The sequence below is a fragment of the Rhinatrema bivittatum genome, chromosome 1 (genome assembly GCF_901001135.1).
Source record: "Rhinatrema bivittatum chromosome 1, aRhiBiv1.1, whole genome shotgun sequence".
Taxonomy (NCBI): Eukaryota; Metazoa; Chordata; class Amphibia; order Gymnophiona; family Rhinatrematidae; genus Rhinatrema; species Rhinatrema bivittatum.
This window is the reverse complement of record NC_042615.1, coordinates 722,348,814-722,361,887: the sequence shown is the minus strand read 5'-3', so window position 1 is coordinate 722,361,887 and position 13,074 is coordinate 722,348,814. Positions and strand designations below refer to the sequence as shown.

At 41.5% G+C, this 13,074-nt stretch overlaps 1 protein-coding gene across 1 annotated transcript in view; it reads right to left on the bottom strand.

The window, feature by feature from the left end:
- ANKRD55 (ankyrin repeat domain 55) overlaps positions 1–13,074 on the bottom strand; it is a 142,152-nt gene that overhangs the window by 56,728 nt on the left and 72,350 nt on the right. Inside the window, exon 8 of the mRNA XM_029619627.1 lies at positions 9,696–9,863. Coding sequence (XP_029475487.1) covers positions 9,696–9,863 — 168 coding nt within the window. The remainder of the gene's footprint in view (positions 1–9,695; positions 9,864–13,074) is intronic.

Genomic DNA, 13,074 nt, shown 5'->3' with positions numbered 1-13,074 from the left:
ATTTTTTTATGTCTTTATTTATTTTTTTTAGTATGAAAGTGTCACTTGCCTATAAATTAAAAGATGAGCTAGGGTTGGGTGGGAGAGAGGTGGGAGGGTTGGGAAATATAAACACACAAACTTCTGTTTTTTTGCCTGCCTTTCTGACTACCTATTTAATACAAAACACACAAAACTCCTGTTTTTTGCCTGCCCTATGACTAGCTATTCAATACAGACACACAAATACACTAAATAATGTACCACAATAGTTTTTCTTCTCCCCAATACTTTTAAGTTTTAAAAATTTCCCCAAGCAGTACTTACTGATTCTTTTCAGCCACCAGCAAGGTGATCCTCTCCTCTCAGTGCTCCCACTGGATTGTGGGTTACTGAATGTGTTTGGGTGTGCTGCCTGTCTAATTTGTATTGCTGTCTCCCTACTGCACAGTCTGTTTCTGTATCAGTGTATATTGCCATCTTTATGTCACTGTTTCTTTTTATTGCTTTTTTGAATGGTGGAGGGAGCCTAGGCTGTGGGGGGGCTCACCACTGGGCTTTTCTTTTAATCAGTGGACAAGACCAGGTATAGCTTTCCAATGGCTGATATTTTGGTATGCTCTCTCTCAACATTGATGAATTACATTTACCGATCAAGGGGAAAAAATACTGACAGACCTTAAAAAGCGAGGACATCCATAGCCTTCCTGCAAGAAACGCATTTAGATGATCTTGAGCATGCCAAACATCGTAGGGAATGGGTGGGACAATGTTTTTTTTTCTCCTCCTATTGTACTAGGCAGAGGGGGAGTGCCACACTTTTCAATAAAACCACCCCTTTTGTACTTGAGAAACAGATATCTGATCCTGAGGGTAAGTTTCTTCTCTTGGCGGGCACGTTGTATGGTACTAAAATGGTTTTTGTCAATGTATATTCTCCAAACCATTATTTCCATCATCTTTTTTCTGCTTTGGTAGCCAAGCTAATCTGTTGGGAGAGTTATATTTATTTATTTTATTTATTTGTCGTGTTTTGTATACCGTCATTCGGTTTCGCCATCAGAACGGTTTACATCTGTTTGTACTGGGGGGTGAATTTAATGTGACGGATAACCTGCTTGTGGACTGTTCACTGTCCAAGACCCCTAAAAAGATGCAGGCGAATACTGACATAGATTTTCTTTGCCAAGAACAAGGGATTGTTGACAGTTGGTATATGCAACATCTCCATGATATGGAGTACTCTTTTTATTCTCATGCCCATAAAGGGGTAGATTTTAAAAGGTGCGTGCACCCGTCCATGGGCACGCTTCCTGGTGCGCACACATGGCCGTACCAATTTTATGTAGACATATCACACAACAGAGAGATCACATCATCAAATAATGTATAACCATTTATTGAAATTCACAACACACTCACCTGTGTAAACATATTAAAAACTAAACTAGCACATTCATTCCACAATCACACTCATTCCATCATTTAAAAAGATATTTGTACACAAAATGCACTATCTGTATGAACATTCAATTAAATACATGATGTATACATGATGTATTTAATTACATGTTAATTAGAGAGTTTTTGTAAATAAATCACCCTCTGTATTGATTTACCGTGCCAATTTTATAACATGCACCTGCCAGCGCGCGCATGTCATAAAATCCCATGGCTGTGCGCACGGGATTTTATAATCTGCGCGTGCATGTGCGGGCAGCGTGAGCGGGGGGCCTATTTTATAAGATTACACACGGTGAAGAAATCGTGCCTCCCCGAGTTCCCTCCCAGTCTGCTCCAATTAAGTAAGGGACTGGGAGGGAACTTCCCTACCCCCCCTACCCATACTCCCTCCCTCTTCCCCTCTCCTCCCCACTCCCTAAACTCTATCTCCTGACTTTTCTTTTTTTTTTTTTTGTTTTTTTGCTTACTGCTCCATTGGAGCAGAAGCAGCTTGCGCACGCTGGCCAACTGCTGGCGTGCACTTCCCTAGCACAGCAGCAAATGGCCGCTGTACTGGCCGCCTCCAGCCCTGCCCCAACCCCCCCCCGGACTGCCCCTTTCTCTGGGCCCGGCACTTCGGCGCATAACGGGGGTTACGCATGTGGCCTGCAATTCCCTAAATTGTCACAACTGGTCAAATCTAAATTGGAAGAGCCATTCTCCTTGGGGGAAATAAAAACAGTGGTTCAGGGGCTAAAACTGGGTAATGTTGCATCGGAGGTGGACCCTTGGACCAAGGTGGGGTTGATGCAACCCGAAGGTAGGGACCTATGGGTCCCCACCATCGGCAGGTGGAGTGGACTGAAGTTAGAGGCCACTGGAGCTTCACCTATACCAGCCTCATTCCCCTTGGGTTGAGCCTTTGGGTGCCGTGGTCAGCAGGACTTAGGTGGGCCTTGAGGTTAGTTAGTAAAAAGAGGTGGTTCAGCCCAGAGACAGCAGCCGATAGGTGGCGTAGTCCTACCCTGGACTGGGTTCGGTACAGGAACTCAGGTGCCAAAGGAACAGAAGGTAACTGGAGGTACTCAAGCAAAGAAAGGCAGGAGCCTTGTAAGTCCATGTCCAGGGGATAGGCGATAGGAGGCATCACTGACATGCTGGGATCAGAGCCGGCAGCAAGCGGAGGTCGTGGCAAGCAATGTAGAACTCTGGACATGGAGAGGTCTGTAGCGTAGTCAATCAAGGCAATGGTCAGGGCACGGAGAAGGCAGGCATAGTCAATCAAGGCAGAGGTCAGGGCACGGAGAAGGCAGGTGTAGTCAAGCATGGCTGAGGTTCGGGACTGGAGATAGGCTGAAGAGTAGTCAGGCATATCGGAGGTTTGGGGCTGGAGATAGGCTGAAGAGTAGTCAGGTGTAGCGGAGTCGAATATCCAAAGATTCAGTCCAACACATGGACAAGGCAGGAATGAGGAAGACAGGAACCGGGAACTACAGGAATCAGGAACACGAAGTAAAGAGGATTCTCTATCAGCAACGAGTACTCGGAATACGAGAAAACCTGTTGCAAAGGAAGCGCTATGGAGTGAGGCCTGAGCTTATATACACTGAAGAGTCTGACATCAGCATCCGGGTCTGTGGCCAGGTTCCCACCGCGGGCCCTTTAAAAGAACCAGCAATGTGCGCGCACCTAGGGAGGGGCGCGGCACCGATGGCGGCGTCTCTCTGTGGGCCACGCGGAGAGGCCCGATGAGCAAGGGCATCTTGGCTGGCAACACTGGGGATCCATGCAGAGCCGGAGGCACCGGAGGCGACACGAGGTCGGAGCTGGCAGCTCACCGCCGCCCAGTGAAGAGGAACCAGGAGCTGGAGTCCATGTGAGAAGGTGAGAGGGTCATGCCACGGGTCTGCCATGGGCGGTATGTGTAACAGGTAAGTCTCCCAGACTTGATCGTTTGGGTCCCGAACTTTTTAAGATCTTAGGGAAGAGAATACTTGAGCCCTTGTAAAAGTTCTTTCTCAAGGCTGACCAAAGGCAGCATGGGGCCCAAGAATAACCTAGGCACAATAGACCTGTTAAAACCGGATAGGGATTCAGTGACTCCTGGGTCATATTGACCTATTAAATCAAGATGTTAAAATTCTTTCAGCTGTGTTAACCACTTGAGTTAACAAAGTTATAAAAACAATCATGTCCAGGGTTCAGACAGGTTTTATCTCTAATAGATATCCTACTTCAAATATGCTAAAAATCATATAACCTTGTTGCTTAATGGGAGTTCAAAGGGGGATGGAATGTTGTTCAGATTGGATGCAGAAAAAGCAGTTGACTGGGTGAAGTGGCCTTATATGTGGTGGGTGTTGGAACAATTCAATTTCAGGCAGCTTTTCATTCATTGGGTAAAAACTCTGTATATTTCTCCAAGGGCACAGATTCTGGTCAATAGCTTACTGCCCTCCCCTTTTTTGATAGGGAAAGGGACATATCAGGGCTGTCCCCTCTCTCCATTACTGTATGTACTAGCGATAGAGCCCCTCGCTATCTTGCTCCGTAATATGACTACTTTCCAGGGTTTAAAGATATGTAGGAAATCGGTCAAACTAAGCAGGTTCGCTGATGATATGTTCTTATTTATTAGTAATCCTCAAGAATGCTTAGATGATATTATGAAATGTATCAATATGTTTGGCTCTTTCTCGGGCTTAAAAATTAACTATGAAAAGTCTACTGCATTCTCTCTGGATGCCGAACTACCTGGTAGATGGAGAGGTGTTTTCCTTCTTAAATGGAGTGTAGAGAGAATGAAGTATTTGGGAATCCATATTGCCCGCACTATATGAGGTTTGTACTCGAAGAATATTGGAGCAACATTGGGGAAGGTTCAAGCCCTACTTGAACGATGGAGATCTTTCCCATTGTCCTTGATGAGGCGCTGTGCAATGATAAAGATGGCTATTCTCCCTAAACTGCTTTATCCCATCCAAAAGCTTCCTTTATAGCTTAAACGATCTGACATAATGTAATTTAGGTCTTTGGTCTCTACTTTTATATGGAATGGGAAATGGCCTAGAATTAATTATGTCTTAATGCAAGAGAAAATGAGAGGGGAATTAGCAGTACCAGACCTCCGCTTGTATAATGTGGCTTGCCTTCTGCGGTACATCCAGGACTAGGCCTCGCTTCACCACAAATGAGGAAGGGTTACTGGAGGATTGAGCTAGTCCCTATCTGGGAATGTCTTTACTTCAACTCCCTAGGTCTACAGTTAGATGTCTATAACTTAATACTTTCTAGCTGGGGCCCTTGCAGAAAGCATAGCAGTGGTGGTGAGTCCTTGTTCATAGCTCCACTGCTGTGACTCCCTTTTTGCTGCTCACCGGCAATATAGATTTTCATGCTGCTCTAGAACTTTCTGTATTTCATACTTGGAGGGAAAAGGGTTTTGTCTTGCCTTGGCCATATGGTAGACTCTGAGGAATGCATTTCAACAACTTCAGGAAAAGTGGGATATTCTCAAGGAAAATGTATTTGCTTACTTCAGAGTAGACACTATGCCATGGCAATCAGTAAAGGGAACATTGCGCTTCTTTCCTTCTCAAATGTGGAGGAAACGTTTTTAGAAACTACTCCCTGCTTTAATAAAATTGGCATCTGGGTTCATTTTCTCTCAGAGCAGATGACAACTCTGTGCCTGAATGACCTGGCCAAACTATGGATAAGGATCTGCGACTAGAGTTTGATGAGTCTGATATTATATGAGCATTTGAAATTATTTATAGGTATATGGTCTCAGTTAATCTGCAAGAAATATAATTCAAGATAATTCACCACACTTATATATCTAGAAATAAGGGGGCTCATACGCAGCTTTGGGAGTCTGATGAATGCTTGAAATGTTCACATCTTCAAGGGGAATTTTGCCACATGTTTACGGAATGCTCTAAGTTACAATCATTTTGGCAAAAAAGTGTATGAAATCATAGAAAGAACATTGGGCAGTTCCATTACTTGGTATGGTGGTCTCCTTTATTTACACTTGTTTGCTGAGGCTCATCAACTACCTGGAAGGGGTCAGCAGTTTCTTGTGGTCTCTTTGACTTTGGCAAAAAAAAGTAATTTTATCTTGCAGGCACAATGATGTGAAGCCTGCATTTCGAGATTGGCAACAAGCAATGATTCACAATGCTATGTTGGAACGTCTGCAGAAGAAAGAGCTTGGCAATACACACAGTGTGCTAAATCTGAGGGGTTATTTTGCACTTTGGGGAAAAGTCTTAAAATGGCAGACTGATTAATGTCCATTTGCATGGTACAAGGCGCATATATGTTCAAGATTATTGTAAATGGTGTGTATGTAATGAATTAGTGTGTGTATGTGAATCTGGGGTTTGGGATTTCCTAGTGGCTTGGGCACTCTAAGGGGTATAGGGATACAGTAAAGGAAGGGGAGGTGGGTGGAGAAAAATGTAAATGGAAGTGACGTACAGTGTTTGTGAACAACAGTTTTCTTGTTTTCTGTATCTGTTAGTACTGCTGTACCTAGTGTTCTGGTGTTATGGCATAAGCTGTATTTGTCTCTTGCGTTCACCTCCATAAAAATTATGTTTACAAAAAAAAATAAAGCAGGGTGGACAAACTACTTTTTAAATATTGTCTTCTGGATTAGAAAATATTCTTCTTTGTACCATAGCTCAGTGGTTGGTAGAATGAAGATGTGGGGGTTGCTAAGTTACATGTGAAAACACAGCTCAGTGAAAAAGTTAAGAGATAGGGATTAAGATTTTCAGGAAGTTTTATTTTGCAAGGCTTGCGGCCTAAGCTCCAAGCTGCTGGCAACAACAACACCCTTCTGCTGTTGGTAGGGTAAGCAGCACAGTGGTCTCCATATTTTCATGTGTTACTTAGCAACCGTTGCACTCCCTTAGCCATTGCTGAGCTATGAGGCCTGTCAAAGTAAAGGGGCATATTTTTGACCTGGAAACATCTGAATGGTAATTTAGCAATTGAACTATTTATATTTGAAAAGTTAGAAGACTGGATGAACACTTTAAGCATTTATATAATTTATTTAAATTTGTAAGTTGCCTATGTTTGAAAACAAGCCTTTAGGTGGAATACAAAAAATATTTATTGTTGGGCCACTAAAGTGATTAGTTTCAAGGAATTTTCTTTTATATGTGCTGTTGCCATTTTGGAAGCATTTGAACTGTGCAAGAATTATGTTGATTAGGAAGGTATATACACTTGTGCCAAAAGACTACAACTACTCATTGTAGACATTGATAAGGTTACAAATCCCAAGATACAATGGTGTCTCTTTACCAAGTTGTGATAACATGTTAACACGTGTTAAATGCTGAAATTGACAAGGGGCATTAAAACCGCATTATTATTAATTATTGGTAATTATTGATGGTGTTACTGATAACACCGTAAAAACAAAAGCGCAATATGAACCAAATTAACGAGCTGCATCACATGCAAATACATGCATAGCAGCTCATTAATAAACAAATGACAGCATGGATTGCAATAAACTTGTGATCCATGTTAAGCCACAATATTTAATTATACCTTATGGTATAGTTACCTCAAGGGGATGGAATGGCTCCCCTGAGAGGAAAGGCTAAAGAGATTAGGGCTGTTCAGCTTGAAGAAGAGATGGTTGAGAAGGGATATGATAGAGGTGTTTAAAATCATGAGAAGACTAGAATGGGTAAATGTGAATTGGTTACTCTTTCAGATAGTACAAGGATTAGGGGGGCTCCATGATGTTAGCAAGTAACACATTTAAAACAAATTGGAGAAAATTATTTTTCACTCAACATGCAATTAAACTCAGGAATTCATTGCCAGAGGATGCGATTAAGGAAGTTAGGATAGCTGGGTTTAAAAAAGGTTTGGACAAGTTCCTAGAGAAGTCCATAAACTGCTATGAATCAAACTGACATAGGAAATAGCCACTGATTATTACTGGCATTAGTAGCATGTGATTTATTTATTGTTTGGGGTTTTGCTAGGTGCTTGTATCCTGGATTGGTCACTGTTGGAAATAGGATACTGGGCTTGATGGACCCTTGGTCTGACCCAGTTTGGCAACTTGTTATGTTCTTATGTACTGCTGAAAGCGTCAGCAGGCTCTTGGACAACCCCGACCCACGTAAAAGAGTACAAAGCCTTGACAAACATGCCCCCACTGACCTGCAACCCAAATGCAACCCCGATTTGACTATATATTTCACGTTTTTCAGTATAATAAAGGACACGTTATAAAAATCTTTTGAGGATGTTTTTTTATGCCAGTATTGATTAAACACATGTGTAACAGGCATACAAGAAGCTTGCTGAAATCTCACTATGTTATACATAAAGATGAATTTTAAAAGCCCAATGCGTGCCAAAACTGGGAGATACGCGAATATGTCGGGCTGGTGTCCGCTGAGCGAATTTTAAAAGCCGCATGAGTATTTGGTATCTCCCGCCGTGCGCAGAAATGAAAATTTCCAAAACAGGGGAGGGGTGTGGGTGTGGTCTAGATGGGGCATGAGCATCCCTGGATTTCACATTGAAATCTGCGCATAAATACTTACACGCCTGCCGGGGTCCCCTGCTGCATAACTTTACTTCTGCTTTGGATGGCGTATAACTCGTAAAACAAAAATAAACTAAACTAATCAGCAGGGTTTTAAGTGTCAGGGCTAACAGGGGGAGAGGAGGACTATTAAACTCGGGGGGTTTGTTCCCAGACCTATCCCTTAACTGGGAGAAATGGGAACAAATGGGGAAATTGGGCAATGATGTCGGTGCACGTGCCTTTTAAAATTCCCCCACACACTTCAGAAGCAGAATTTGTGCGCACAAGCACGCGCCCACTTACAATCGCACGCACACGTGTGCACAGTCAGGCTATTTAATGACATGTGTGCATATACGCGTGAATGTTATAAAATGGGCGCAGCCCTGGGCACGGGCCAACAAACGCGCGACATGTGTGCCCATGTGCCTATTTAAAAGTTACCATCATATTATACATATTATAGGTACAGAGCTTTTCACTCTTATTTACTTAATTGATTTACTATCTTTAGTATTATTTTGTTTATTTTTTTCTAGATTGTATAAAAGGGTCTTTCATACATCAGCATCACTAATAGTAGTGGGTTTTGTTTGGAATTTTATACATAAGAGCAGTACTTTTAAAAAATGTTGGTATACTGCCATTTTTTAAAATAAATAGTATTCACATACACCACACACACACACACACACACACATGCACACACATCTGCTTTTCCAGTTCTTCAGGAATGCTGTCATCTTCAAAGATAGCTAAAGGTTAAGTAATGTCTCCACCAAATGAACCTGTGAGACATGTTACATGGTGAATTCTAAGGGCATACAACATGCCTCACAGGTTTATTTGGTGGTGACTCCAGTCCTCTGGATTACACTTTCCCATGAAATACTGGGACAGAGGAAAATTATCTCCAGTTTTGGAAAAGAGTCAAGGCATGACTCTATTGACAGGTCTTTGGATCCTAAGCATGATGAAATGGTCTGCTGTAAATGTATTTATATTTTGTTTAAAAGGAGATATTAAATCCAGTGCGCATGAGCACGCGGGAATCCTATTTTATAATATGCGCGTGCCGACACACGTGTTATAAAATACCTGCATCCATGTGTGCGTGCTGGGAACCACGCACACATTGATGCACGTGCATTTTTTTTAAATCTACCCCATGGTGTTTTAATGCTTTCTTAAATTCCTTTTTGCTTCTTAAAAGTCTGAGAGTTTGTGGCATCGCGTTCCATAAAGTAGAGCCTGCAATGAAGAAATCATGCTCGCGAGTCATGACTAGTCTGGTAGTTTTTGGAGATGGAATTCATCCATAAGCTTGGATGTGAGGGGGCTGGGGTAGAGGACTGAACAGCTTAAAATTTATAACTGTTTAGCTATATATGTACAATTTGTTTATTTTCTTTTTTAATTGAATTGTAATCTGCTTTGAAGGCAACGAAAGATAGATAATCAAGTAAATAAAATAAAAATAAGTATATTTGCTTGTATTAAAATACTCTATCCTTGATATTTATATTCTAACATTTAAACATATTTGTATGGATATTTGTAAACCTCTTGCATATTCAGGTGGGATGTAGAAGTTGAGGGATAAAGAATCTTACTGGGTTGTGCCTAAGAAATATCAAAAGACAGCATAAGCCATGCAATAAGCTAAATATTAAAATACACTGATTTCTTGTTCATTTACCTGTTCTCCTGTGAAAGTAATTTGATGCATGCTGTGTGCCCGCAATACATTGCATATGTCAGAGGAATGTTTTCATTGATGTCCCTTGGGGTGCTCTCTACTCCCAGCTGCAGTAGTGTCTGTACACAATCTGCTTTCCCTGCTGCTGCAGCCCAGTGTAAAGGAGTTCTAGAGAAGAAAAGCACAAAGGGAATGAGACCCCTGCATGAACTTACAGAGCACAGATATTAAATATTTCTCAAGTGTGACGGATTAGAAACATACAGGGAGGATAACCTTCAAACAACTAAACGAAGTGGTATATACGGATTTGCTGCGCGAAGATCTATGATAGTATTTTATAACCCACACGTATCATATATGCAAGTATTATAAAATGCGTGTATCTTTACTCTGGTACATATGCATGTATGTATGCTTATGAACTAATACATGCAATGGATTAAAAGTGAGTATTTCAATGTATAAATAGGTATACTTTTTCTACCTATCTAAAAAATATATGTGCCTATATTTTATGCATGAAAATAAAATAGGACTTACTTGGGTAAAACCCAATGCACGTGTAAATTGGCACATTTTAAAACATGTGTGCGTAATTAAATTAACCATTTACCAATTACTCCATCAGTTCACCCAGTCCTTCTCCAGGTCATCAAGACCCTCCTGGTTCTTCAGCCTGAACTCCCCTCAGTTCACCCAGACCTCCCACCCACCCAATATTACACAATAAACAAGTCTGATATCAATTTAATTTAATTAAAAAATGTATAGGCCATGCTAGCCCATGGTCTAGGTGGCTTACATTAAACATTTATAAAATAAAATATACAAAACCTAAAAATTAAATATAACTTTACAAACTGTCATACAATATCGATGCATAAAAAGTGATATAGTCTAAAACAAATTAAAATTAAAAACAGTTGTAAAGCAATAACAAATTGAGCTGACCCTGAATTGCCAAGGCTTGGATTTAAAAATTCCTAGATAATTAGCAGGTGTAAAATTATTTGAGTAAATTGCCAAATGTTCACGTTTTGTCTTTTAAAACAGCAACTTACGTGCGTAACTGTTGGCCCCACCTTAGAATGCCCCTAGGCTGCCACTCTTGTTACATGTATATATATGTGCTCACGAAACATAAAAGATACGCATACTTTTGACTTTTATAAAATAACGGTTTCACGAGTACAGGCTACTTATGCATGGATATGCTCATTTTTTTGCACACGGGTCTTTGAAAACGACCTCCTAATATTATCACAATGAAAACTGGCAAAGCATTGTAACAGGTCTGTCAATAGCCGCTGTACATTCTTCATTTTGCCAGCAATACTAAATGAATTTTCTTTTAAATAACTGTTGCCTGGCATCTGGAACAAAAAACAGGCGGGAGAGTTCAATCTGTAGTTTGGGAAGCTTGGATACATTATCACTGGCAGAACTGCTCTTATGGCTGTTTGACATTTACAGCTTATCTTATCTGAAGTCTCCTTGTTTCTTTCCTGTGATGTCCACAGAGAGTATGATACAGGGTAGCACGGTAGCTCTGCGATTTACTTAGATCCATAACTTATTTATCTTGTTAGCTTTTTAAAATGTACGTGGCACTATAGAAAGGGCACCTTACAATAGTTTTAACGCAATGAGAGGTATTTGCTGGAAAGTAAAATGCAATAGGGACAACATTGCAGCAAAAGCGAGGGAAAGAGGTATGGGGTTAAGCCAACTTGAATAGCTGGGCATTCCACTATTTTCAGAATCTTGTCAGCCCAGGTGGGGGTTTTTTGTATGTCATGCACAAGTTTATTCTATATTGAGGGTGTTCAGAGAGAGATGGCAGGGAACAGGAGACAGCCTGAATAGGGTGTGGGACAGCAAGGAGGGGAAGGCATTTGGATCAGAAAGAGCAAATGAGCACATCCCGGCAGATTCATTTATTTCAAATTTAATTTATAGCCTGCATTTTATGATTTACAGTTGGAACAAAAGTGGATTACAACATTGCTTCAATAACACATAATAGCCAAAATAAAATTTTACAACAGCTTAGGGAGTCATTTTCAAAGCCATTCATGCACATAAACCCCCCGTTTCCTGTGTATAAATGACTGCACTAAAATAGACTTGGCTGAGCAAGTGTAAAAGTCTGCATGGAACCCAGTTACACATATGCTTTTATGCAAAAGTACATGTGTAATTGGGGCGTGTCAGGGAGTGGATTTGGCAATTGCACATACCTTTTGCTTTTAAAAAGTATGCGCCAAAGTGTACATGCATGAGTTACTCCCTCCGAAGAAGAGGTGTAACTGTATGCCTTTGAATGTGTGCCTGCACTTGGCAAGTTACAGAAGTATTTTCAAAATGAACTTCCGCATCTAGGTTTGCTTTGAAAAGCCTCAGTAAGATCTGTGTGTGTGTATTGTACACACAGACTTTACTGCTGTGTGGGCTGTTTTACAATTACCCTCCCTATCACCATCATCACATCATATCTCCTCTTACCCTCCTCTAGCATTATCTTCCTCATTATTATTTCAAGCCCCGGGATTTACACACGTCCCGAGGTTTACGCTCGTGGCCGGGCCATTTGAAAATTGGCCCTGCGTGCGTAAGGCCCAGCCATACGCGTTAACTCCAGGCTTTTATGCACGCCGGGGTTTGAAAATCTACCCCATAGCTTTTCAGTTTTTCTCCCTTGGCTTGCTGCTCTTCCTGGGTAGCGTTTCTTCCTTACTGCTTAAGAGTAGCCTCATTTTGTTCTTTTCTTCACTCATTTCCTGTATGTTTGGGGGTGACATTCCCATTTCATTGACTTCCTTCTGCCCCTATCCTTTAGTTTAAATGCTTAATGACATATGCTCTGAGTCTCACTTAGGATACTTTCCCCTGCCACCTTTACTATATAGTGTTTTATTATTCAATACTCAGCCCCAACCCCCAATTTATCCAAATTCTTCTTCTTTACACCAGGTTTTGAGCTATGTGCTCAAGTTGTCTACACTTCTGAAAAGGCAATGGTCTTTGTCATGTGCCTAGGCTGCATCCCCAGATTCTGGAAATCTCTCTGTACTGCTTTGATGCTGTTTCTAGCTATGTCGTTGGTCTCCAGAAGGATGATAATATCCTATTTAAATTATCCAGATAAGGGGGGGGGGGGGGTGAGAGGGGAAGGGCGGTTTGGTGGGGCCCGGAGGCTTTTTTTTTTTTTTTTACAATTGGTGGGGCTGTCGTTGACACTTTGGGGGGGGGGGTTGGGGGAAGGGAGTCATCACTGTGACTTAGGGGTGGGAGCCATCGCTCTCACTTGGAGGAATGGAGGGTATCGGGATTAGGATTTCACTGGGGGGGGGGGGGGTCGAGAGATTGGGATTGG